Genomic DNA, 27,572 nt, shown 5'->3' with positions numbered 1-27,572 from the left:
ATTTTGAGCCCGTATCTGGGTGAGTTCTAGGCGGTCGCGTTGTTGACCGCTCCCCACCCCCAACTCCGCTGCGGTCCTGCGCGTTTCTTGCACCCCCTTCCCTCCCCCCACCGACCCCTCTCGGGTCTCCTCTGGGCCTTTGGCCCCTGGTCGTCCGGGCTCGCCGCGCTGTGGCCCGCCGCTGTCGTCGGGAGGTGGGTGAGGTGACGCAGAAAGCCCCGTTCCGTCCCTCACCTACCCACTCACCACCTCTGCGCGGGCAGCCGCTCCCCTGCACCTTCCGCCATTTTCCTTCCTGCTAGGGTGGGCCGATCGCAATCCTCTGGGTCTCGGGCTCCTGGGTGCCTGTGACCAGGGTTGGTGAGGGAGCGTGTCTAGGGGGTGTGGATGGGAGAAATTCATGGTGACGGATGTGCGTAGGTGTTGCGGGGGATGGGGTGCAGGAATCGACGATCACTTAATGCGGTTTTTTTCTTTGGGATTAGGAGATTAAAATGATGTTGTGTGAAGGGGTCTTGTCAACCCTAGCAGTCTCTCTGTTGGGAGAAGTAAGAGGTTTCCATTGTTTTCTTTTACGTTTGTTTTAGGGTATAAGTAGTTTATTAAGCAGTCTCCATCCATGAATTCATTTGCCCTTTCTGATCTTGTTTCTTAGCGAAGGGATTGGCATGTAGTAGGCCCTCAGTGATGAGTTATTGAATAAGTGAATTGTGGAAGGGCCGCAGTTGCTATTCTCATCGCGTATGACGTTTCCTGTTTTCATTTACATTGTTTTTAAGATGGGAGTAAACACGATCCTGTGTGAACATTCTGTAAAATGCGTAGCTGTTTAATCTATTGGTCTCTTAAGGTCGGACGCATGGGTTAAAAATAATGATAAAGTGTATGTTCTTGAAATGCTATGCATTTTTTATATCTTATATATTTTTCTAGGTGTCTGTTTGGGGAGGGAGGAAAGTTTAGAGGCTATATAGAATGTGCTGTTAGCTTCCCACCACAGGGAGAACGATATGACGTCTTTGTTATTTCATTTTTTTGTAGTACTGCTTTGTAGAGGGGGTTTCCTGATGATTATTTCATTTTTAAAAATGGAAGCCCAGAAAAGACTTGGGATTTTTCTTCCTCTATTTGGAGAATTATCCTAATCATTGGGCGTATATTTCTGAGAGAATCCAAATATAGGATAATGTGAAATAAACCAGCCTCCAGAGGAAATATGTGTCTTTTTAAGAAATTGGTAATCTTTTGGTATCTTAACTTGATATAATCAGTTGATAAATACTTACAAGGCATCTTTTTCAGTTACAGGACCTAGTGACTAGTTCTAAAATAGTTAATAGGTTTGTGACTTTTTTATTTAGGCAGCTTTTTAAGTACTTCAGATGTAGAAGTACTTAGTAAATATTTGTTGATTGGTTGCCACGTAGACTAGTAATTTTACAATGCTATACCTTGATTTACTTTGGCCAATCTCAGTCGTTTCTAATACTTAACAAGAAATGTTTTCCATGCAGGAAAGATGAATGGAAGGGCTGATTTTGGAGAGCCGAATGCAGAAGTTCCAAGACCAATTCCCCGTAACTATCAATTAAGTATTTACAATTAGAAGCACTTTTTATGTAGAGAAATTTTCACTGCCTTGAATAACAGTAGCCACGGGGCTGGCTTCAAGGGTGTGTGTCCTGTGCAGTTATACAGGGACCCATTAATGATCTACTGTGGCATCTTTAAATTCTTAATAATTTGAACAGAGGGTCCCAAATTTTGATTTTGCACTGGACCCAGTGCATTTTGTAGGCAGTCCTGACTACATAGCCAGTAGAACAGTAGCACTAATTTTATGTTTGAAGTCAAAATTTGTTAAAAGTTTACAAGCCACTTATTCCATTTCTTCATTTAAAAAAATGGTATATTTTGTTAACGTTTAGACTATGGTATTTTTAGACTTAGTTTTTCCATGGGTGTTTTAATGTTTGCCAATTTTCCTTGGTGAAAAGACATAGGGGCTGATTACATTCCAACAGAGGAAGAAAGAAGAGTCTTTGCAGAATGCAGTGATGAAAGCTTCTGGTTCAGATGTAAGTTAAATTTTCTAATCAACAAAATTTGACCTTTAGTACCTGAAATTATAATGATTTCACATAGAAAAAATGGGCAGACTTTTGGCATTAGTGTGATTATTGGTAAAAGGGTTTGATTAAGGAAATAGAGTTGAACACGTTTTATTTCTTTGTTTAAAATTTTTTAATTGAATTGTAGTTGATACATGATAATATGTTAGTTTCAAGTGTACTATGTAGTGGTTTGACATTTGCATATATCATGAAATGATCAGAATTGTGTGCATCTTAAAGTAATAATTTCTAGAACTGTTTCCAAGACCTTGAAGTATTTTTGTTGGTAATAGTAATAGCATTTACTGAGTATACATGGGTTATATAAAAATAACCCAATAAGGTTGATTACCCTCACTTTACAGATGAAGAAATTGAGGTTTAGAGATGTTAAAGGAGTTATCTAGTGTTCCACAGTTGGTAAGCAGTGGTGTCTGGACTTGAAGCCAGGTCTGTCTGAAACAGGCTTATGATTTTAACTCTTAAACTTTTAACCATTATACGATAAAAACTGGTTAGTTTCTGTTTTATCGTTGTGAAATGGTATTACACTACCAGCTCTTGATTTCTAACTAGAGACCATATACATGAGGATTTTATTTTTTAAATACAAAGAATGTTGAAAGCAACACAAAACATAATTTTCCTTTTGAATAGAACCCTGTTGTTGCTTCATGAGGTCACTGCAGTCCTTTCAGGTAAGAAGGTAATTCTAACAAAAAAGCAGGATGGAGGGGGTGACAAGGATCAGTCACCTGGTATTTATGCATACAGTGTGTAAGGTACTGTGCTTGGAAGTCTTTGTCCTAAAGTAGTTTGATGATGTAGTTGAGACAAAGCTAACTCATGAAACACTGAGAAAGATTAAGTGCATAGCAGCAATAGGAATTTTAAAAAGAGATAAATTAATTGGAATTGATTTAGCTAAAAAAAGCCTTTATTAAACAAATGAGACTTAACAACTAATAGGACTTGAGGCAAATGAAGAATGGTGGAGGAGCATTTAGATGAAAGGGATAGTTAGCAAAGGCAGAGTCTACAATAACTTGATCTCTACTAGAGCCTTGAGGCTGAACGGATTGGAGCAGAGCTCTTTTGTTGGGGGTAGAAAATAAACATAATAGCAAGGAGTTAAAAGTTTGATTCATTATATATTGTAGGTTCTTAGGCCAAGGGGATCGTATGTAAATTTTTAAAGGAACATTAGTTAGCAGTGTGCAGAATGGGTTAGAAGGATGAAAAGGAGTACAACTAGTTGTATCTGCCCAAACATAAAGATAATGAATGAATCTACATAAAAGGCTTGTTAAATGTGTATTGTATGTAACAGTAGTTCTCCACCTCTGGAATTGCTGAGAAGGTGTATGAATTCATATTTGTTTCATGCATCTTTTATTTTGTGAATATTTCATACATGTGTACTACTGGTTTCCGAATGAGACAGTGTAGTGACTTATAAGGGCACATAGACTCTGAGGCCTGACTCTCTGGATTCAAATTATAGCTCCATCACATATTAGCTGTGAGATTTTGGAGAAGTTCTTGATGTCTGTATGCCTCAGTTTCCTTATCTGTTAAATGGGGATAATATTAACCTGTCTCATGGGATTAATTAATTCAATTTAAATTATTATAAGTGTTAAGCTATTAAATGGATGTTAGTGCTTTTGTGATTAATGGAGTAAAAGTTTCAATTGAAAACAATTAGGAGTTTAGAGAAGCGTTTTGCTAGTGTAAGAGAAGAGTTAAAGGAATTTTAGGGGTCCTTGTGTTGGATATGAGTGGGGCCATGGTCATAATATATAGTAGCATTTGGTCAGCAGTGTTATTGATTTGCCTAAAGAAACATTATTTAATAGACTCTGGAATGGGAGTCATTGTAGAGTGGAAAAGGCCACTGACTTGGGAGTTAGAAGACTTGGATTTTGATCTAAGCTCTACCACAAACTAACCATCTGTGTTGCTTTGAGCAAGTGACTTGTTTTTTCTGGATATCAATTTACTCTGATTAGGATGAAGACTAGATAATCTCTGAAGTCTCTTTGAATTTTACCATTCTCTTTTTCTGTGACAGAATATATGAGTTGGAAAGAGACCTTAGTTCTAATCCATTACCCTTTATAACATGAAGTTAAGAGATTTATGCAAAGACATAGTGGTGAATGGCAGAACTAGTACTTGAATCTCCTTAACCAGACTATTACTCTTTGCATTGTGCCATCTTGACCTAAGAAGCGAAATGGGGAAAATATTGTCCATTGTAGAGATGGCCAACGAACTCATTGCCTTTTACCTCTATATGATTCTTCAGTTCTTCATGTTGCAGTCCTTGAACCAGGCTGAAGGAGAAAAATGATTGCAAATTGTACTGATGCTATAATTTTAAAAGATTATCCTTTGAAAAACCTTAATTAATAGTATATGAAGGTATTTTAACCAACTAACATTAGATCATTCTTCTAGCAAAGGTAAAATCTGTTAGTATGTAATACAGCAAGGATTTAAACCTTAGGGCTTCTGCAAATTGTGTCTGATGGCAAAACTAATGCCCTGTTCTCGAGTTATGGATTTTAATCGTGAATATTAATAATTCAAATGCTTAATGATTTTGGTTCTTAAATTGCCCATGTACAGTCTAGACCAGGGATGAGCAAACTACGGCCCAAGGGCCAAATCTGTTTGTGTATGGCTATGAGCTAAGAATGGTTTTTACATTTTTAAATATTGAAAAAAATCAAAAGAAGATTTCATTACATGTGAAATTCCTATTTTTGCATCCATAAGTAAAGTTTTATTGGAACACAGCTGTGTTCATTTGTTTATGGATTGTCTCAGTGCTTTTGCTTTAAAATGAGTAGTTGGGACAAAGACTGTGTGGCCGACAAAACCTAAAATATTTACCACGTGGCTCTTTACAGGGCATTTCCCAACCCCTAGTCTGAAACTGCACTCTCCAGTGTGGCAGCCACATGTAGCTATTTCAGTTTAATACAATTTACAGCAGAAGGGATACAAAGGAAAATCAGCAAAGGGAAAGGAGTGTGGGTGAAATCCAGAGGAGACCAGGCACAAGCTTCTAAGAGTCCTCTCCCAGTAGTGTCACACAGAAAGAACGTGCTAAATTTCTCCAGTTGCATGTTGTAGTAACACATGTGAAGTGTTACCTACCAAGGGTTCTCATTAGAGACTCGGCACCCACGGTTTTTATCGGGGTCTCGCCACATGGGCACCCTCGGCCTAGCAGGTAACAAAATTCCAGACTTCCAGAAGGAAAGGAAGTGTTCAGTATGAACTGTACTTGTACAAGCAGTTTGGGCAGAGTGAGCCACTTGTCATTCAGGTAAAGATTTATATCAGTCTACCAGTTAAGCTCCCAAATATAAGCTAAGGACCAACCTTGAAAGCAGGCGTTTGTAAGGAAAGCAGTTTTAGAGCTGTTACGTTAAATCTTTCCTGCACACTACCTGACTGGAAAACACAGATATAGACTGCACTCATCGTCAGAGAAAATTCTATTGGGCACTGTGGGTATAGAAGACCGATTTCTTAAATTATGAGCCCCTTTGAGATTATGATGAGAGCTTTGGATTTTTCACTCTGGGTTAATATGCATATGTATGTCATATTTTCATTTAGTTTCACAGATTTCACTGGTTTAGGAGAAAGAGCATTAGTATTTAAAATATATGCTTTCTAATTCTTGCCCCAATCACCATATGATTTTGGGCAAATAATATGTCTTGTGTATCGGTTCACTCAGTGTAATAAAACTTGAGATCTAGTATCAGACATAATTCTTTGGAATCTGGAATCTGTCATTGAAGTGGCTGTGTGGCCTTGAGCAAATTACTTAACATCTCTAAGCTTCAGTTTCCTTATCTGTAATAATAGTAAATAGTAATAATAATAATACCTATTTTATAGAGATGTGGTAAAAATTAATGATAATGTACCGAAAGCACTTAGCATGGTACATGGAATTTAGCAGTTTGTAATATGCCTCTTGCTTCCCTCATCATTAATTCTTTCCCCTGTTAACTCCGGAAGTAACTTTTGGTCACTATTTCTATGTTGTTTTAATTGATGGTATTAGTGAATGGCTTTTTTAGATCCTAAATCTGGGTGGCTCTTAAATTATACTGTTTAATAATTTGTCATATTTTCTTAAATTTAAAATATGTTTTATATTTTCCGGAGTATATACAGTACAGCTTTGAAAAGTGGAGAAATCTCTTAAAGATCTTAATTTTGCAACATAACTTCATAACTGGTTTTACTGATATACATTTATCTATCCTAATGAACTCAGACAAAATCTTTCCTTTTGTTGGTGTTGACAAATTTTTTTTCCCCTTATAGCTGTACCTTTGGCTGCAACAAGTATGTTGATTACTCAAGGATTGATTAGTAAAGGTAAATATTTTAAACTTTGAATTTGTTTAGCACTTTGGATACCATCGTGTTTTTATGTGTTGTTTTCCTGATCTTTAGATAAAGGACATATGGTAATGTATCATATTAAAAATTATGACTAAAAAATTACTACAACATCAGAAGAGTTGTCTCCATGAACCCAGACTCACATATCAAATTTGAGGATTTGATGTCCATTAACTGTAGCACTGTAGCAACATTAACACTATAAGCAAGAAAGTAACTAAAAGCCAGTGGTAGTTTACAGGAAGGCAGAGAGACAAACCTGGTCTAGGTAGACCATCCATACAACTTATCACCTAGGAGCTTATAAGAAATGCAGATTCATGGGCCCCATCTCCAGCCTATTGAATCAGAGTCTTTGAGTTAGAGCTCCAGCTGATTCTTGTGTACCAGTTTAAAGACTAGGAGTTCCGTAGCTCCCTCAACCAGCTTTGTCTTATAATAATGGGGGGAGTGAGGGTCCGTCCTTGTCCAAAATTCTATTGGTTTAAATAGTGAAGTTGAGTTTAGGTATTAAATGTATCAGTCTCTACATCTTTAAATTTAGTAGTGTAAGCAGTAGAAATATTCATTACATTTATTTTGTAATAAATAAGTTACAAATTTATGGGAATTAGAAGGTATTCCAGAAAAGGATGGTTACCTTAGGATGGCCTTTACATATTCTAGAAAACTGTTCTTTAAATTAACTAGCTCCTCCTAAAATGTTACTAAGATAGGAAGTTTTAGCCTTTTCATATTAGCAGTATGAAGTACTTAGTAGTATTGACACAACTAGTTGAGAAAAAGTAGTTTTGGAGGGAAATGGAAGGATTTTTTGAGGTAAAATTTTGTTTTTGTTTGGAGAATTCCCAAAGAACCTCATTACAATGTGCTACCATGACAGGAATTTTAAAAAGGCAAACAAATCAAGATATATACTCTTATTTGTAATATACTCTTATTTGTCTTTTAGGACTAACTTGTTTTATAGACTAGAATTGTTTCTATAGTGTAAAACAGACATTTTATTACTTTTTTTAAAAATTCTTTTAAAAAAAAGATTACTTTTTTTTTTTAAATTTTTTTGACTGCGTCGGGTCTTTGTTGCTGCATGCGGCTTTCTCTAGCTGCGGCGAGCGGGGGCTACTCTTCGTTGTGGTATGCGGGCCTCTCGTTGCTGTGGCTTCTTTTGTTGCAGAACATGGGCTCTCGACGCGCGGGCTCAGTAGTTGTGGCACGCAGGCTTCAGTAGTTGTGGCTCGCGGGCTCAGTAGTTGTGGCACACGGGCTTAGTTGCTCCACAGCATGTGGGATCTTCCCGGACGAGGGCTCGAACCTGTGTCCCCTGCATTGGCAGGCGGATTCTTAACCACTGTGCCACCAGGGGAGTCCCTAGTCACATTACTTTTAAGGAAAAACTTAGGACTGGAGAAATTATAGTGTCTGTTATTGTACTGCCCATTTTATTTATCTTAAGTCTTGTCAGTCATTAATGATTGGAGCTAGACCTGGGGGCGGGGGTGGATTATACAAAAGAAATTAAGAGCTGCTAGTGGTTCATGTGAGGTAACAATGTGAATACAATGTTGAAGCAAATGGAGAATATAATTTAAATATTTAATAAGCTTCTAAGTTTTGCGGTAGAGACTCCAAGAGCTGTAAGTTTTCAAAGAAGATCTCTGCAGAGGTACTGTAATGAAGGAAAATTTCTTGAAAGAAGTGGGTTTTGAAGATGGGCAGGATTTAGATTAAAAGAGATGGAAGAATATCTCAGGAAGGAGGGACCTGGTTATCAGAAGAATAAGCATGACTATTTGGGTGGGCAGTCAGGAGACTGACATGGCTAGAGTGGCAAAGTCACGCAGGGAGGAATGAAAACGTATAGCTAAGGTAGAACCAGGAGAAATGGTAATTTTGAAAAGGTTACAAAGAAGAGAAAATTTTGGAACTTTGGGGATTACATAGAGTAGGAGACTTTGGACAGCTTGAAGGTAAGGCAGAAGCAGTAAAAATTGGAAGGGTCAGATTGTACCTACTCACTTAGATCTTATATCTTCAACAATAAAATCATACCATTGCTGGGTTTTTTCCCTAGCTTGGGAATGCCTTGCTCCTACATGTAGCTAGTTATACACATAACCAATCCAGAGAAATTCCCTTTTTCTAGTTACACACACATCTTTTTTTTTTTTAAGTACATCTTTATTGGAGTATAACTGCTTCACATGAATCCTCCTGAAAATATCAGGACCTAGTACTGAGGTGACAGATTATTCTGTCAACAGCCAAAATCCTCTTGGACTCCTAGTCACTATCTGGTGATTATTTGACTTGACATCAATGGTGATCTGTGCCTCTGATTTCATTTGCAAAAGTCATGCCATGAACAACAACAGTGATAAACATCTTTCTCTGTAATTGTTCATAGTGACTGAGCCTGGAGCCTTTCAGTGGAATTTATAATCCATTTTTTGGAAAGGATAAATTGTTGAAAATGACTTAACCTGATGTGTGGAATAACATTTTCTATACAGCGTGTCACATGTTACCTTTATATTTTTGTCAGGGTTGTTTTGTTGTTGGGGTGTTGATACTTTGAGTAAAAAACACAGAAAAGAATATTGAGTCATATGTCACTCATGTAACTATCTCCCAGAATTAAGGGCTTTTAGTATTGTTGAAACTGTACTGGGTTCTTGTCTTTTGGGGGGGTGAGGTGTTTTAATTAAGAAGTCAATCTCAAAAAAAAAAAAAAAAATTGAGAGAGACTTTAGAAAAGGAGTTCAGAATCCACCAAAACAATTTGCATTTAATCAAAACGCCTAACATTTTGTGTATGATTTTATCCACAGGGTCATACTCTACATAGTCTTAGCTATTCCCACTCTACTCATTCCTTTTCTGTCAAAACATTTAAACATGCTCAGGTCATTTCTAACTTGACAACATAAAAAAGAAAAACTTTCTTTTATATCCCTTTACAGTTGCTCCTGCATTTGAAGCCAGACTTCATGAATGAGCACTTCACTTTTTTTTTAAATTTATTTATTTTATTTATTTATTTTTGGCTGTGTTGGGTCTTCGTTGCCGCGTGCGGGCTTTCTCTAGTTGCGGCGAGCGGGGGCTACTCTTCGTTGCGGTGTGCGGGCTTCTCATTGCAGTGGCTTCTCGTTGCGGAGCACGGGCTCTAGGGCTTGCGGGCTTTAGAGTGCAGGCTCAGTGTGACACATGGCCTCAGTTGCTCCGAGGCATGTGGGATATCCCCGGACTAGGGATTGAACCCACGTCCCCTGCATTGGCAGGCAGATTCTTAACCACTGTGCCACCAGGGAAGTCCTGAGCACTTCACTTTTTATTTCTTTCAGCCCACTGCAGTCTGTGTCATAGATTGTGCATATAGTCTGACATGTACTAAAACTCTTACCAGTACAACCTCTTTGTTGCTTAAATTCAATGGATAGTTTTTGTTCTTGACCATTATACAACTTTAACCAATCCTTAAAATGTTCTCTTCCCATGGCTTCCATTACAGCACATTCTTCTGGTTTTTCTCCTGTCTCAGGCAACTTCTCCATTTTTTTCATATGTTTTTTGAGTGTCTGATAATCACTATACACTGTTTTTGGTATATAGCACTAAAAGACAAAAACCCATGACCTCTTGGTACTTACATTGTAGTCTGGGTTTTCTTCCTTCACTTGTGTTGTTCTTCAGAGTTTTACTTTGCCTTTGAGTTTTTAGTCTATATAGTATCCAGCAATAATATGGGCTTTGGTGACCATTTATTGCTCTAAATCCCCATCATTATCTCTAACCTAGATAATCTGCTCCAGAATCATACTCTGCATATCTCCACATGGATGGCCCTCCTACAGGCTCCTCAGATTGAACTCAAGTTCAATCCCAAACTGAATTCACTTCTCCACAAATTAATTCCTCCATTTTCCCCTATGTCTGAATGGCAATACTCTCCATCCAGGAAACTGAGACATTATTTTTCATTTCTATCCTTTACCTGCTTTGTCCAACGAATGTCCATTCTCTAGTATAGCTCTTAAATATTTCTGTAAACTGTCTCCATCTGCACTCCCGTTGTAGTTAATGCAACCATTTGTTGCCAAGAGTATTACATTAGCTTCAATAAATGTATTTGCCTCCATTCTTGCTACTTCCCTTTAGAATATGGGCTGTCTCTGGCACCTGACAGGGCATAGTGCCCCTAGTAGACACTCAAATACAGGAATACCTCATTTTATTGAGCTTCACAGATAACTGTTTTTTTAACAAATTGAAGGTTTGTGACAACCTTCATTGAGCAAGTCTTATCGACACCATTTTTCCAAGAGCATCTGTTCACTTCTGTGTCACATTTTGATAATTCTTGCAACATTTCAAACTTTTTCATTATATTTGTCGTGGTGATCTGTAATCAGTGACCTTTGATGTTACTATTGCAAAAAGATTACAGCTTGTTGAAGGCTTAGATGATGGTTAGTGTTTATAAACGCAAAGTATTTTTTAATTAAGGTATGTACATTGTTTTAGAGACAATGCTATTGCACATTAAATAGTATAGTGTAAACGTAAATTTTATATGCACTGGGAAACCCAAAAATTTATGTGATTTGCTGTATTGTAATATTTGCTTTATTGCAGTGGTTCTGGGACTCAACCTGCAATATCTTCGACTTAATGTCTGTATTTGAGTGGATGAATAGCAACCATCACACCATATTCTTTTTGTCTTCCTTCACTCTCTAGACTGTAAACTCTGAGGGTAAAGAGAGTGTCTTGTTTACTGTTATATTCCTACTTCCTAGGGTGTAGTGCCTGTGTGTTGTAAGTGGTCTGTAGCTATTTGGTGACAGAATAAAGGAATGACTTTTTTGTATAAATGTAGATATTGTTACCATCCTCCCTTTTCTTCTTATCATCTCCGTTCATTTATACAATGAAGGAACTGAGGGTAACAGCATAAATCTGTTGTCTATTTTTATATAAAATTAAATCATAAAATTATATATACATGATGACAATCTTTTGTGTACCTTCTTTCAACATGGTGAGATTCATCCAGTAGTATGCTAAAACTGGCTTATACCAGCTCCAGAGAGCTGATTATTAAAATTTCAGGAACTTGGCAAGCCAATTTTTAAACCATTGCTAGCTTGAAATTGGTCATGGGGCAGGTATTTCATCACAGAAATCGACTAACATTACAAATCAGGGCCTTTTATTTGGAGAGCTGGTTTACCAGTACATCACTGGATTCATCCACATTGTTGCATGTAGTTGTAAATTATATATTCTCATTGCATATAGTTTTCTGCTGTGTGAATATGTCATAGCAGTTTATCCATCCTTTTGTATATTGATTGATAGTGTAGTTTCTAGTTTTGATACATATTTCCCTCATACGGATGTGTGGTTGACCCAGCACTATATTTTGAAGACTAATTTTTGTTCACTGCAGTGCAATGTTACCTCTGTCATAAATCAAGTGACTGTGTGTGTGGGTCTGTTTCTAGACTCTTCTGATTTTGATTAGTTTATCTGTTCTTGTACTTATAACACACTGCCTTAATTACTATAGTTTTATCATAGATATTGGTATCTGGTGGTAGTCAGTTCTCCGTTATGTTCTTCAATATTGCCTTGGGTTTTCTTGACCCTTTGTGTTTCCACATGAATTTTATAATAAGCTTTTCAGTTTGGGGAAACACTTACTTTGATTTTAATTGGGATTGCATTGAATTTATAGGTGAGTTTGTGGAGAATTACCATCTTTACAATATTTAATCTTTCAGTTCATGAACATGGTGTGTTTCTCCATTTACTTAGCTTTCATTTCTCTCAGTAAATTTTGTAGTTTTCAAGATCTTTCATGTTTTTCATTAGATTTGTTCCTGGGGCTTTGATGTTTTTTGGTGATATAATAAATTGTAGTTTTTAAAATATTGGGGGCTTTGTTTGTTCCTGGTATATAGTGGATTTTTTCATTTTTATTTTGTATGTTGACCTTGTATCAAGTGATCTTGCTAAATTCACCTATTCTAATAGATTAGTCTTTTGATTTCTTCATATTTCTCTTGATGTTGAATTCTCTTTTAAATAGCTTCAGCTTTCTTTGGTGTTATGGAAAGAGCTAATGTTATCAGATGTTTAAAGATCATCTGCACTGATCTTTCCTTGTATCTTTGTGGGTTGCTCAAAGCTGCTGAGAAATAGATACATCTTACTTTATACTGCACTGCTAAACTTATTGCTACTTTTGTCTCACATTATGAAAGACCAGATAATGACTAGCAGAAGTAGTTTCTTTGTATTTTTTACCATAATTTCTGTGCCATTCTCTTATATACTCTTAGCATAAACTTGGCATAGAGCTTTTCTTTTACCTCAGTAAAAGATAAAACATCTTAATTATGTAAATGGAACAGTGTTACTCAGAAATATTTACTGTTTTATCTTTAGGAATCCTTTCAAGTCATCCCAAATATGGTTCCATCCCTAAACTTATATGTAAGTATGAACAATACTAGTTCTCTTAGCTTTTCTACCTAAGTAAAATAACTAGCTTTTATCAAATGTTTTGTGTTACTAATAACAGTTATTTGGTTATTTGTTTTGACAAATCATTTTTTTTGGTATCAAGCATTCTTTTATTTGTATTTTTTTTTTTTTTTTACATCTTTATTGGAGTATAACAAATCATTTTGTTTAAGCTTTTCATCAAATGGACTACTTGGGCATTTTATTGTTAGCATTAAAAATCATGAGCTACTTGAAAGAGGCTTTTTTTTCTGTTTTTATTTATTTTTTTTTTTTTTTATTTTTTTTTTTTCTGTTTTTATAATGCAATAGAACTATTTTAAATTATTTTGTTAAATAATTATATTTTTATTATATTAAAGGTATAGTAATTTAAATTATATAATTAAAGATATAAAATTTGAAAGTAAGTTCTCTTGGTCTGTGAGGAAAGAAAGTTGTCCAGCTATTCTGGTCAATCAAAATAAAGTGTATTTTAAAATTAAGCATAATTTTTAAAAACCTCTTCTATTTACAATCAGTAAATAAACATAACTTACATTTATAAGCATAGCTTCTTTACATTTTATAATATGGTTGATAGAAGAGATTCTAAATTGCCCTGAAAAAGAGTACCTAAGGCTTTCTATGAATCTTTCCAGGGTAGTCTCTATTAAATAAAGATGCAACAATAGCCATATTTAGGTACACTTCATAATATATTATTTTAAGGCATTTGTTGCACCTGATTTAAAAAATAATCTTATGAAATTAGCTGGGCAAATGGTGTGATTCCCATTTTATAAGGAATGAAATGGCCTAAATCCTTGTGACCAGGCTAGAACTGTATTGTTTTGATTCTTCATTCCATTATACTGTTACCACATTTTTCCTATCTGTATTAATAAAGTAATTAGTAAAGCAGAATTTATCTTACAGCAGCTTTAACTTATTTTGTGAAAGTGAATTATATCTACCGAATCTTTTTGTGAACTCTGAATGTGATTTAATATGGTACTTTTACCATTATTTCAGGAAATCCCAGTTTTTCCACACCAAAGACATATTTAGAACCATATATTTTTTTAAATTTTTATTTATTTATTTATTTATTTATTTTTGGCTGTGTTGGGTCTTCGTTTTTGTGCGAGGGCTTTCTCTAGTTGCGGCAAGTGGGGGCCACTCTTCATCGTGGTGCACGGGCTTCTCACTGTTATGGCCTCTCTTGTTGCGGAGCACAGGCTCCAGACGCGCAGGCTCAGTAGTTGTGGTGCACGGGCCTAGTTGCTCTATGGCATGTGGGATCCTCCCAGACCAGGGCTCGAACCCGTGGCCTCTGCATTGGCAGGCAGATTGTCAACCACTGCACCACCAGGGAAGCCCAAGAACCACATTTTTTAAAATGTTCTTTTAGAAAAGGTTTTTGTCTAAAGAGGCATATTGAGTTACACTTTTTGTTTATTTTTACTAAAAGTTGCTTGCATCATGGGATACTTTGCTGGAAAGCTTTCCTATGTGAAAACTTGCCAAGAGAAGTTCAAGAATCTTGAGAATTCCCCTCTTGGAGAAGCCTTACGATCAGGACAGACACGACGATCTTCACCAACTGGGTAGGCCATTCAGATCTTATTAAAGGTTTTTCATTTTAGATAAAAAATTATAACTAGATATTGCCGTAATTGGGGGCATGAAACATGGCCTAACTGAAGGAACATTTGAAACTTGTCATTTTGCTGCAAGCTAAAGCTAATTTTGTTTTCAAAAGTAGAACAAGATTTGTTTACTTTTAAGTATAGAGTTGCATTCTACTGGGAGTTCATGTCCCAGAATGAGAGATTTTAATTTGTCAAACACGTTTGGTTACTATATTTGACTTTTTTTTTTTTGAATTCCCAAATATTATCAATCCCATCTCTTAACAGATTTCAGTTTTGTAATCCTTCTGTTGTTTACAATTGTAGGGAAATTGTGTAAGTATAGATAAATGAATCTGTCTGTCTTGATAGGTAGGTAAATAAATAATAAGGTAGTTAAGTAGATTTGGTAGATTGTCCTATCATAAATGGCAAGCAGCATAAGTCCCATGAAAGTATTACTTACATCTACTTCAGCAAAATAGTGTTTATATGGACTGCTACCTGTGGAAGTAACTTCCCAATTAATGTGGGAAATGGACATATTTTCTGATCTGAAGTACTTTTTCTTTCCAAGAACTTTAAACACATTACAATGATGTCTAAAGCCTAATAATTAGAAAATTGGATATATATTTTCTCTTCTCTATAGTAAGAGTGACAATTTTTAAGTTGTTTAAGTGGATCAGAAGATATTTTTAATGTTTTTGTGGCAGAAACAGACTTTACTGTTTTAAATAACTATGTTAAAATTATATGATTCCTTTAGAAAATGACTAGTTCTCATACCTTAACACACTTCTTTAAATAAGGTATAGACATTAACCCGTGTTTTTTATACAGTATGATTTTCTTTTACAGGTACTATTCTCAGAAGCCAAAATATGACTCAAACGTGAGTGGTCATTCATCTTTTGTGACATCCCCAGAAGCAGACAACATAGAAAAAGAGGTGCTTCCTCGTTATGAGCCAATTCCATTCAGTGCTTCTATGAATGAATCTACTCCCACTGGTATTACTGATCATATTGCCCAAGGTAGAAACTTCTCTTGAAATGAATTTCAGCATTTTATGGTCCAACGTATGTATAAACTTTATTTGACGACCTTTTCTGCTGGATATCACCTATATGTTCCACCATCAGCCTAAACTCAGCATGTTTGTTTGCTCTGTTGTTCATTTGAATTCATTCTCCCTTCATTCAACACTTTTTGAGGTCTAATAGGTATCAGGCACTCTGCTAGGTATGGAAATAAAGATGAATAAGACCTAGTTCTTTGCCCTGAGAAACTCTTTGTCTGCTAGAACATATAGAAATATAAGGATAAATTATTAATATGTTCCATTAATTGAAAATACTAACCGTGTTTAGTGAAATAGCAAAGAAGAAATGATAAACTGTGCCACAGAGAGGGTTTAAAAATGTTACACTTGGTAGTGTGGTCTTAAAGGCCACTTTAGCTTCTTGGTAATATGAGAAAAATAATAATTACCTGCTTTACAGAACTGTTGTCAAGTGAGAAAATCCATGTGAAAGTGCTTTGTGAAGTTTGTGTAAATACTAGTTTTGAAGATCACATAATGTTAAGTGAAACATTTGGATTAAGGCTTGGATATGAATTACTGACATTTGCTAGCTATTTTAACTCTAGGCAAGTAACTTGTAATTTGTGATCCCTGCCGTTTGTTGATCTCTTGAATGGAGATGATAATACCCTTAAAGAACTTTGGGAGTGAGATGAAATATAGAAATCAGAAGTAATGCCTGGAAAGTAGTAGGCTCTCAACAAATGTTTGCTAGCTTGCTTGCTTTCTTCCTTCCTTCCTTGCTTGCTTTCTTCAGTCTAATTTGCAGTGAAAGATGAATTAAAAACAGAAAATACAAGTTTACAGTTCCTTACCTAAAATCCTAAAATCCAAAATGCTTTTTAAAAAACCAGGTTTTTAAATAATTAAATTAGTGATAAAAATCTGACCTGAACTCATTTTAAGCCCTGACCTAAACTGTTATAACTCTATTGATAATGTTTATCTTAGTACAATTTTTTTCTAGATTTTGTTGTAGAAATACTGTGTTTGCTTATTCATTGCTACTTCAGTGGACATTAAGTAATGAGGGATATATATGGTAATGTTTTTCTAAAATCTGAGAAACTCTGAATTTTGAAGTATTTCTGACTCTGAGGGTTTGGAGAAGGAATTGTCGACCTCATAGAGTATTTGAAAACGTGTGCTTTGAAATAAGTACAATCAGCCAGTAACTATGGGGAATAAACAAGGTTAAAGGAACATTTGGGTCTTCGTTTCTTTTGTTGAAGACAGGAGAGATTTGATTCTATATGTAGGTTAAAAGGAGGGAGGGGATATAGTGGAAAGAGAGGCATTGGTTATAGGTCAAGTAAGGTTCCAAATGATGTGGGAAGCGTTCTAGGTAGGTCAGGGTATAAAGTAGCCATTAGCTATATGAGGCTGTTTAATTAAAATCAAATCAAATTGAAAATTCATCAGTTCCTCAGTTGCTTTGGCAGCATTTCAATTGCTCAGTAGCCGTATGTGCTAATGGCTACTGTGTTGGACTGTGCAGATATAGAATATTCTCATCATCATAGAAAATTGTAATGGACAGTGCTGCTTTTAGAGCAAGAATCCAGGTTGGTGAGCGGGGTATTAACTGAAGAGACAGGAGAGAATGGAAGTTAAGATAATTAAAGAGATTCTTAAGTGGATGAAAGTTGTTGATAGTCTCTTAATCCTCAACTTTTTTTTTTTCCTGAATGGTTGGAAACAACGACATCTGATTAGTCAGAAAGGGAAGGAGGTAGGCAGCTTAGGAAGAATGGTTAAAGACATTATTTCATCTCCAGAGTCAGCTCTCCTTGTCCCTCACTGCATCTCCTGTTTCCCCAGTCTCCCAAGTTCAAATCCATTCTACTTCTATTCTAGCCATGCACCAACTCTTTCCTTGCTATGTCTTGCATCCTTCCTTGCATTTGCATTAGAAAATTACGTTCCACATTACATAATTTCTTTGTCAAATGAAAACAGACAAAAAGGCCTTTGGTATCTGCCTACAGACTACAGCAAGGCCCAAATTCTAATATATTTTAAGTCCTCCACTGCAGCCATCCATCCATCCATGCTCTGCTACTCTGACCCCCCTTGTTTAACTCAAGATTGCCACTCTTAGTTCCCCACATGGGCCCACAGTGGCCTCCTTTGCTTTGTCCCAGCTGCAGTCCTCCCTTAACCAGGACATCCTCGTTTTTTGTTTGTCCTGTTTGTCCTCTGCTTTCTCTTACCAGGAATTGAAAGAGTTATTAATCTTTCAAAGCAGAAAGCATTCTTTCATAGTTGCTATGAGACTTACTGTAGGTAGTGTGTTACAGTTAGATTTAAATCAACACTTTTTTACATTTTCCTGTTCCTTCCAGCTCTTTACAGTAAATCATGCTCCCTACACAATGCAAGATATTTTCATTTGGCTTTTATAAGTGGAAAAAATTCTCCCTAATCTTCTATCTAATTTATGTTTTCATTATTTGTCACAGAATTTCAGAACAATGAAATATTTTTCTTTTTGGTAAGGAAAAGTATTAGACCTGGAAGGAACTTTAGTGATAGATCATCTAGTTCAAACTTCCATATTTCACAATTGAGAAAACCAAGACTCAAAGAAGTTTAGTGATTTGCCCAAGGACATTCATTAAATGTCGGCAGAGTGGGAATTAGAACTTAGAATTCCTCACTACTAATCTAGTATATACTATTCCCTTCAGAATTTAAAAAATATCACATATGGTGAAGGGAAATGAGTTAAATAATTACTTATTACTAATGAAATGCAAAGTGCTTTTAAACCCGGTATACAGTTTTAATACTTTTCTTTTTTAGCAAGAAAAATACGGTTTTCAACCATGCCATATAATATTAGAACTAATTAGAAATTTAAATCCTCTGTGCTTTGTATCAGTGCAAGTATATTTTGTAGTAAAAGATTGTAGTTGAATGCATTCAGTGTATAGTTATGTTGCTTTGAAAATTGTGATTATTCACTGGGATCTTACCATTGAGTTGCATAATAGTACCACTTACAAAAAATTCATATGGTTATATTATTAAAATTATAGGCACAATTTCTGTCTCATTAAAAACCTCTGAAAAATATTACTTTTGGAGTGGTCTGTTAGATTTTGTAAGTTAAGTAGTTCACTGAATGTTATGTTAGCATTAGTTAATTTCTTTAAAAATGTTTATATGGCTAACTGTCTATTTTATAAACTATGTTCAATATTTGGTCCTGTCAGCCAGTATTAAGAATAACCATTTCCTTATTTTTATATCAGTGTTTGGCTCTTTGATAATACATAATCATACTTTGATTTTCTTTGGGAGAGAGAAAGAATAAATGCTGGTTCTCCAGGTAAAAGTTGCCACTTTTTTCTGCCTCAGTATTGCATCCATTAGACCTGAATATGAAAATGATGTATACTCTGATTAAAGGCTATGTAATACTTTCAATAGCTATTTTCAAGTGTTTTTATTTAAATATAAAGAGGGTAAGGTAAATATCTTTTTAATAACTGGAGTTGTTTGCATATATGGACTCTGGATACAGGAACATTTAACTATGGAAATATTACTAAATAAAATCTATACTATGTCAAGTTTTGTTCAGTTGTCACTAGTAGAAAGTATTTCTCTTTACTTTTATAAGCTGTATGAATAACTTCCCAGTTTAGAACACTGACATTTTAATGAGTGAATTGTGCTGGTTTATATTATATCCATTCTTCTTCTGGCCATGGTTAGTTTTAAATTTTTTTTTATATTTTAAATTTTAGAAATAACAGCTTCAAAGTATAAGAGGAAGTAGATTTCAGTTTTATAATTACCTTGGGGAAAATACAGTACCTTTGGAATGCTGGTAATAATTTGATCCTTTGTTTTACTTTATTTTTTTTGTAGGTAAGGAGCATATTTGTAAAATTTAGCTGCTTTTGGATTTATTCACATCCTTTTATCACCATTTATTAACTGTTTGTTGTTTTAGGACCTGATCCCTACATTGAAGAAAGTCCTAAAAGAAAAAATATAACATATGAGGAATTAAGGAATAAGAACAGAGAGTCATATGAAGTTACTTTAACACATAAGACTGACCCCTCAGTCAGGCCTATGCAGGAAAGAATGCCAAAAAAAGAAGGTATGATAGTCTAGTCTGAATCACTTTACGCTTTAGGATTGGAAACTGCAGCATTAGTTAAAAACTTTAATTATACTAACGTGTGATTTAATGCCTCAAGCAATTAACCAAAATAACATTTTTTTTAGAGAATAGCTACTACCAGTTATTAGGTCTTCCTTTTTTCAAGTGTTCCAAAGGCCATTTTGTGTTAGAAAATAATGAAGTCCAAATAGTAGTATAACTTAAGACGGTAAGACTAGTTTTGTAATACAGTGTAGAAATTTTACAAACATTTGACTATTTTCCCTTATGAGAAGCCACCCTGGGAACTGATATCATTTTTCAAATGATGCATCTATTGCATAAAACCAGACCTGGTGACCTAGTGGCTGTAATGCCACTTGTGGCAGAACCACAGAGTCCTGATTGAATAATAAAATGATTTTCTTATATAATACCTGTGAAGTCAAGATAGAGTTATATGCCTTACAAACCAGCTTTTAGGGCATTTCCAAAAAATGAGTTTGACTTTTTTTAACAGTACTTTTACTCTATAATTAATTAATATATACAGATTTTTTAAATGACAGTTTCTTTTAAGTCCTTTTTGAACAGCTGTGCATTACCCAAAGTAAATTTTCTGATACCAAAATTTTACCGCTAACAGAAGAGGTCATTTTGAATAGGGGTTTGAAGCTGTTTCAATATAGAATTTTATGATGTCTTTCTTGAGGAATTTTAGAAGATGTGTCATTGTTTAAAGGTTTTCTATTTACTACTTTAAAAATCAAAGGAGGGAAAAGGTCCCTGGTACCTTCTTGAGAGTCAGTATGCCACAGAGGATGCAAAAATAAATTAAAATCCTTAGTATTTTTTATTATGATCGTTCCTTTAGAGCCAGTTTTATTTCTAATTGTTAGTAGTTTCATTTAGAAATCTGTTTTATAACAGTGATCCACCTCTGTCATGTTGTTTTTTACACATTTAAAATAGATTTGTAATCAATAATATTTGTTAATGTTTGTCATAAAAAATTTAATGTAGGGCTTCCCTGGTGGTGCAGTGGTTGAGAGTCCGCCTGCCGATGCAGGGGACACGGGTTCGTGCCCCAGTCCGGGAAGATCCCACATGCCGCAGAGCGGCTGGGCCTGTGAGCCATGGCTGCTGGGCCTGCGCATCCGGAGCCTGTGCTCCGCAGTGGGAGAGGCCACAACAGTGAGGCCTGTGTACCGCAAAAAAAAAAAAAATAATGTGGTCATTACTCTGTAATATGTAAAGACTTACCAGTACTCTGTTCTGCTAATTAATTTGAGGATTTAGACTGTAAGCTCCATGAGGGCAGGCAGTTAATTTTCTCATTTTTGTAACCATTTCTACTGTATGTCAAGACTAAGAAAAGGGAATATTGTAGATGTGTGGCATTTGTTGAATTTGGACATTTGTGGTTTTGGTTGTGAACAGTCTTAAAGTTCTGTTCTGTGACACAGTAAAGTGAAAGAATTTTTTTCTTTGTAAAAAGAAAGTTGATTTTTTTTTTGGCACTTTATATAATTTAAAGAAAAAACAGTTATGAAACACTGTGATTTTCTAGGATGTTCTGTTTTAGAATCTAGACAGAAATTTGACAGTACAATGTAGATTCACTATGTCAGAAAGTGTCACTTAAAAGTTTTCAGTTTATGTGGATTATATTTATTGGTATTTACCTAATTAGAAATTATGGCAGAAATTTTAAATACCTAAGCACATTTCAATTAGCTGTCAGAGCAGTGATGTCACTACACATCATGTAGCTTCATGAGAATTCTGCCAGAAGCTCTGCCTTATACACATGAGGGAAGGAAAGCAAGGGGAAAAGGCAGAATATGAGGGGAAAGTTTATATAACGTCTTGATATAATAACGAAATACTTTTGACTTCATAGACTTACTGAAAGAGTCTTGGGGAAGGGGTCCCTAGTTATATTTTGATAACTGCTTCTTTACATTGTTATGAATACTTCTGAAGAGGTATAATTCACAGGTGAAGGCTGTGTAGAAGAGAGGCTAAAAGTAAAAGAGTAGAAAAGACAGAAAAACATGTTTGAAAATATAATTTCTTATAAAATGCAAGAATATTGGAGAGCATTTCCTTCTTGTACTGGTATTTCAGCTCCTGGGAGAGATTAAATTAATCAAATCTGACCATTTCTATTACTATATTTTTGTGAAGAACAACATTCAAACGTTTATCATTGCTGTTACTTTTCATTTGCTGGTAACTTTTTTGTATGTGCTATAATGTATACCACACTCACTTAGGCGGTAAAGTTGTAAAGGTGCCCAGGCTTTGGACCTAAACATAACTGTGTCCAAACTTCGGTTCTACCTGTTTGATTAAGCTTGTACCTTGGGCAAGTTACTAATCTGTTTTCCTTAGAATGGGGATTGTGTTTTCTTTATAAGGTTGTTATGCAGATTTAATACTTATGTAAAGGTCTTGATACAGTGCATTAGAATTTATGTCTAACCTCCAGTTCACAAAAGTCTAGCCAGCCTCCTTTTATAATTACATTTTGACTCTCATGTGCATTTATTCAAATCAGAGAGAAACATAACTTTAAATCATAATAATAGCAAACATAAAATAGTGCCTTTTACTTATTACTATTTGGAATCATCAATTATTTGTGCTTTTTTCCTAGTCAAAGTAAACAAATATGGAGATACTTGGGATGAGTGAAAAATTGCATCATTGGACCTACTGAAGGAGTTTCAATGTCCAGCTTCATCTAGGTGGTCAGAACATCTGCATGCTTTGAGCTCAGCAGCAGTCTTCATAAACACATTTAAAACTAGAACCTGGGTTTTTGTGGTTTGGCTTATGAAGGTGATGTCTTAAAAACTTACATTTTAATGTTCATATTGTGTGAATATATTCATTTGGGGGAACTCTTTGAATGATGGTAGTATACCATGATTGTACCCAGTTTGTGAAATTGTATTAACAGGGCAAGGATGCTCTGTTATAAAACTATCCCGAGAGTGTAATGCTCTCGAATCACTGTATCTGGAAATAAATGAAATCTGCATGTTAAATTGGGGGGGTGGGGAGCAAACATAATTTTAAGTGTTAAACTTTACATCAGAAATTATTAAAAAGTCTTACTCCAGTGTTTGCTGTATTCTTTATGGTAAATAAAATATAAAGGAACATGCATCTTCATTGCTTTTATGGTTTTATTGTTTGCAGTCTTATTTAAGTACAATTATAAGTAAATGGTGTTTTGTAGGGATAGGAAATAGTCATCTGAATATTTAATGATGATATGATGAATGTGACTCAGGTAAATAAAGCAGAATACAGTGAATAGCTCAACGCCTTAAAAAAGCAATGTTTGAAAAATTTGCAAATTCCAGGGGAATAAAAATTTGGTATACTTTCTTCATTATTAACCTAACATTTCTGGTTCAGGTGAATGGAAAATGAAATTATGGTCTCGTCTAAATTATACTTACTCGTATTACATTTCTACCAGAAACAAAGTGTTTCAGTTAGTTACTGCTGCAAATCATCCCCAAACTTTGTGGCCTAAAACAACAATCATTTATTTTCTCCGTTTTTCTGTGCATCGGGAATTAAGGAAGGATTCAGCTGAGTGATTTCGCGCTGGGTCTCTTAGGTTTGCAGTCGGATGCTGGATGGAGTGGAAACAGCAGGGAGCTAGGCTGGGGCTGGCCAGGGCTTTTAGTTTCAGGACCTCGTTGTGTCTCTCCTTGGGTGAGTGTGGGCTCCGTGCTCAGGGCCATTAGACTGTTGACATGACCACTTAGGGCTCTAATGTGAGTCCAGCAAGCATGTCAAAAGCTGTTGCCTGTGGTTTATGACCGTCCCTCAGAAGTCACGTGGTATCATTTTCTCATAAGCCTGTCAGAGGGTGGGAGCGTAGATTCCCCACCTAGTCACATTTTTAAAAGAACACATGGGATGGAAGATGCTGAGCTATCAGTCCCCCATGTGACCACAGTAATTCATACCATTCCCACGTGCAAAATAAACTCATACTTTTCCCAGGTCCTCCATTATGACAGCTCAAAGTCTAGGAGCTCATCATCTAATCAGGTCCAGGTATAGATGAGGTACTTGGGTAAAGATCCTTTAGTACCATTCCTCTCAGTCTGAAGACTTATGAACTTAGAAATAATCTTCCCTCTTTGCCCCAAATTCCTATTAGGAATAACATCGCTTCTCTAGACTTTCCCATTTTAAAAGGAGGGTGGGGAGAATGAGAGGCATACACCCACCAGTCAGTTGTCTATTAACAGTTAAGTTTATTAACTTGTTGCTTTGACTAGGATTTAGGCATAACCCCCAGGGTTTATTCTCCATGGCTCTTTGTCCTGTCCTGAGTCATCCTTTCCCACAAATCACATGTTTGCCACTGAGTAGTGTTCTCAGCCTGCCTCCTGCCCATAGGAATTAGAGATCCCAAGGTCTCTTTCTACTATCCCTATCTAAGCTGATAGAAGTTTTTAAACCTATGGAGTTGTTACGTCCATTCAGTTACACAAAAGCCCTCCATAAATCTATTGGAAACAGTCTCTTCTTTGTTGGACTCCCTGTGAGGCTAATGAACAACATCCCTAAGATTCCTGGAAGCCTTGGGCAGGGTCTACAAAGTCAGGCCTTCAAGACTTGTAAAGGCCATTTGCGTCTGAAATGTTCTGAGGCACTGTCATCTTTCTCAGGTCTGAAACAAATCTTAGGGCCCGGCTCTGGATTCGGTATTTGCCTGAAAGCCATTTCTGAATATGAGAACCCTTTCCTGGCTTAAAAGACTTCTGAGGCTTTATATTTTCTCCAAATCACATTTGAGAATGGAGTAATTTGTTCCTTATGGTATGTTTCTCCTCTCTCATTTTACTTTAGACAGCTAGAAAAAGCCAGGTGGTACCCTCAGCACTGCCCCGAAATCATAGCTGGATCAAGTTTATAAGGTACATTTTTTATTTTCCATTTTACCACAGGTGAAGTTTTGCTAAACTCTACTGCACAATCAAGGTCTCTTCTAGCTTCCAATAATGTTTTCCTTTCTTTCCTCTAATCCCTCCTTGACATCCTCCTTGGAAGCTCTTCAGGCTTCTTTAACACCCTCATCCAGGCCTTTCAGGTTTTCACTAACAACCTTCTCAGGGTCCTGCCAGTATCCACCTGCCACTTGTTTCCCAAACCAATGCCACATGTTTTAGGTTTTTGTTATGGCAACTCCCCACTTCCAGCCACCCAGTTTCTGTATTAGAGTTTGATAGAAAAGCAGAGTTGCTCTTGAATGATAAAGAGCAAGGGATTTATTATAGAGAGATTTTAGTCAACTGTGGAACTGATGGATCAGTCCACAGGCTATTGCCTCTGCAACTAGTATCAGGCATGTTCTTAATGGTCATGATAAAGACCTAAGTGGAAACAGAGGTCTCTTTAGGCCTAAATTTGGAACTGGCACACCTTTCTGCCTCATTTTGCCTAAAGCAAGTCATATGGACAAGCCCAAGGCCAAGAGATAGGTAAGTGTGCCCCACTCACAGTAGGAAAGAAATGCAAAGTTACACGACAAAAACCATGCATATAAGGAGAGGTAAAGAATTGGGCCAGTAATACAATCTACAAGGGCAACAGAAGTAACAAATGCTGCCCCTAAATTCTAAAGGCATTTAGCTTGTATCTATCTCACACAGACATTGCATTACATTACATTGTATTATATCTATTTATTTACATATCTTACCTCCAGCACTTACCTCTTTGAAAGCAGGAACTATCTTATGTATGTATGTATGTATCCCTATTTCTTCTAACACGTTGCCTTGCGTATTGTAGGTCCTGAAAAATATTTGTGGAATTATTGAATGAAGCCATTTCTGGGCTTGCAAATCATAAGGTCTTTGGTGACAGCCCTGATTCTCAAAACCTTATTCAGGGAGCTTCCTTTTTGATATGTTTCCCCACCATCGTTAACTTCTACCTCCCGGGTTCCTCCTCTTTTGTCACCTTCCCATTTCCACCCTCATTCTTGCCCCACCCACATCTAGAGATGAGAGAATCTCTCTAATAAATCAAACGACTGAGGTTTATATTTTGTCATAAATTCTTCAAGACAGTCCTTCAGGCAACAAAGATTGTTTGCACACTTAACCATGAACACTATACATTAAGAAACCAAAGGGCTAAACAATAGTTTTCAGTGCAGGTGACACAATACTCAACTGTTGAATCACAAATCTTGGACTGAAAGTACAGATAGTTGGGCCTGAAAATACCATCAAGAAATCGAAAAGTGGTAAATGTATAATGTTATACTAAAGTTCAGAACAACCAGATGCATAAGCATGAAAGAGGGGGAACTGACTTAAGGGAGGTCATGTGAAAAAGCCTAGCAGGGGCCAAAAGTGTGACACAATTGCACATATTTGGACTACAGCAGTAGTAGTCATCATAGCTAATATCCATTTGTTAACCAAATTAGGTTGTATGGACTGCACTTGGGCCCTAGCCCAGCCCAGGCCCCTGCCTCAGTGGGGAAGGTTCTTTTTCTGTTGGGGTTCATGCAGCCAAAAATGAGGTCGAAGCTGAGATCAAAGCTTTATTCAATGGCCAGAGAATAGAGACTTGGGAACGTAGGTCATAAATCAACTTCTTACCCAGGGGACGATTGAGGTAAGATTTTAAGGGCAAGGTTAATGAGCGGAGGCATATGCAGTGCTTTTCTGGAAATAGGCAGGGTCTTCCTGGAACTGGGGCGCCACCTCTTTTCTACCCCCGTGTGGTCCTTTGGCATCTGTGTCAGAAGCAGTTGGAACCATCATGGCGTGGACAGGCGGAGATCTTACTCAGCCTGATTGGTGGTGAGGTAATCGGGAGTCCACATCATCAACCTTCTGCTTCCAACCCATCTGGGGTCTACGTGCTTGTGGTCAGCATGCAGTTAACTCCTTCCACCTGGTGGGGTCTTAGTATCTGCAAAACAGCTCAAAGGATGTGGCTCAGAATACTGTCTACAGCCCTTGAGGAGGAACTAAAGGTCCTTGACTTTAATGGTACAACTATTATTTTGTCTTGCTTGACCATTTTCCTTTGTTTCTGCATTTTCTCACTTCTCTGATTAAATTTATTCTTTGTAACTCAGGGAAGGCCTAAGAGGCTAAAGTTTTTCTACAAACAAGAGGCAGGTGGAGGACATGAAGAAGTCTTTCCTGGGAAGGCCCCATAGAGTCCTGCTCGGTTACACATGGAACGGTTACTCTGAGCCATGCACTGTTCCAAGCACTTTATAGGTATTAGCTCGTTTACTTCTCATGCACAACCTGTCAGGTAAGTCTATTTCCGTTTTATGGATGAGGAAATTGAGGCCCAGGGCAGATAAATAACTGACTCAATGTCAGGTGGCCAGTAAGTAGTGGAGCCTGAATTTGAGCACAGGGCTGGACACAGAACCACTCTTGTTATCAGTTCAGCTGCCTGAAACAATAAGCCTGTTTAATCCTGCTCTCTGAACTGGTCAGTCCATTTCTGGGGTGTTGCTGTGTGTGAGGACACCACAAACCAAAGGGTGTCCCAAGACCAGGATGTGATAGGGCTGGAAACTCACTCCAGTGGTTGAAAAAACTGGGGCTCTTTAGCCAGAATTCTGAAAGAAACATGCCTTGCAATATTTA

General features: G+C 36.5%; 1 protein-coding gene across 4 annotated transcripts; it reads left to right on the top strand.

Moving 5' to 3' along the window:
- On the top strand, nucleotides 1–23,082 carry OCIAD1 (OCIA domain containing 1). 4 transcript variants are annotated; one of them, XM_065877639.1, is made up of 9 exons: nucleotides 2–194; nucleotides 1,515–1,577; nucleotides 1,998–2,078; nucleotides 6,474–6,527; nucleotides 13,008–13,055; nucleotides 14,539–14,674; nucleotides 15,560–15,735; nucleotides 19,750–19,902; nucleotides 22,568–23,082. In XM_065877639.1, exons 2-9 carry the CDS (start codon nucleotides 1,520–1,522, stop codon nucleotides 22,603–22,605), a joined length of 744 nt encoding a protein of 247 aa, XP_065733711.1. In that variant the 5' UTR covers nucleotides 2–194; nucleotides 1,515–1,519; the 3' UTR covers nucleotides 22,606–23,082. The 4 variants fall into 4 exon arrangements, with proteins under 4 accessions (XP_065733715.1, XP_065733711.1, XP_065733714.1 ...); XM_065877640.1 differs by lacking the exon at nucleotides 2–194 and adding an exon at nucleotides 256–360; XM_065877643.1 differs by lacking the exon at nucleotides 19,750–19,902 and having other exon boundaries at nucleotides 1–194; nucleotides 15,560–15,780.
- Nucleotides 23,083–27,572: the final 4,490 nt, after the last annotated feature.

This window comes from Phocoena phocoena, chromosome 5, assembly GCF_963924675.1.
Source record: "Phocoena phocoena chromosome 5, mPhoPho1.1, whole genome shotgun sequence".
In the NCBI taxonomy this organism is placed as follows: Eukaryota; Metazoa; Chordata; class Mammalia; order Artiodactyla; family Phocoenidae; genus Phocoena; species Phocoena phocoena.
Note: the sequence above shows the minus strand (reverse complement) of the source record. Positions and strands in the feature narration are given on the sequence as shown.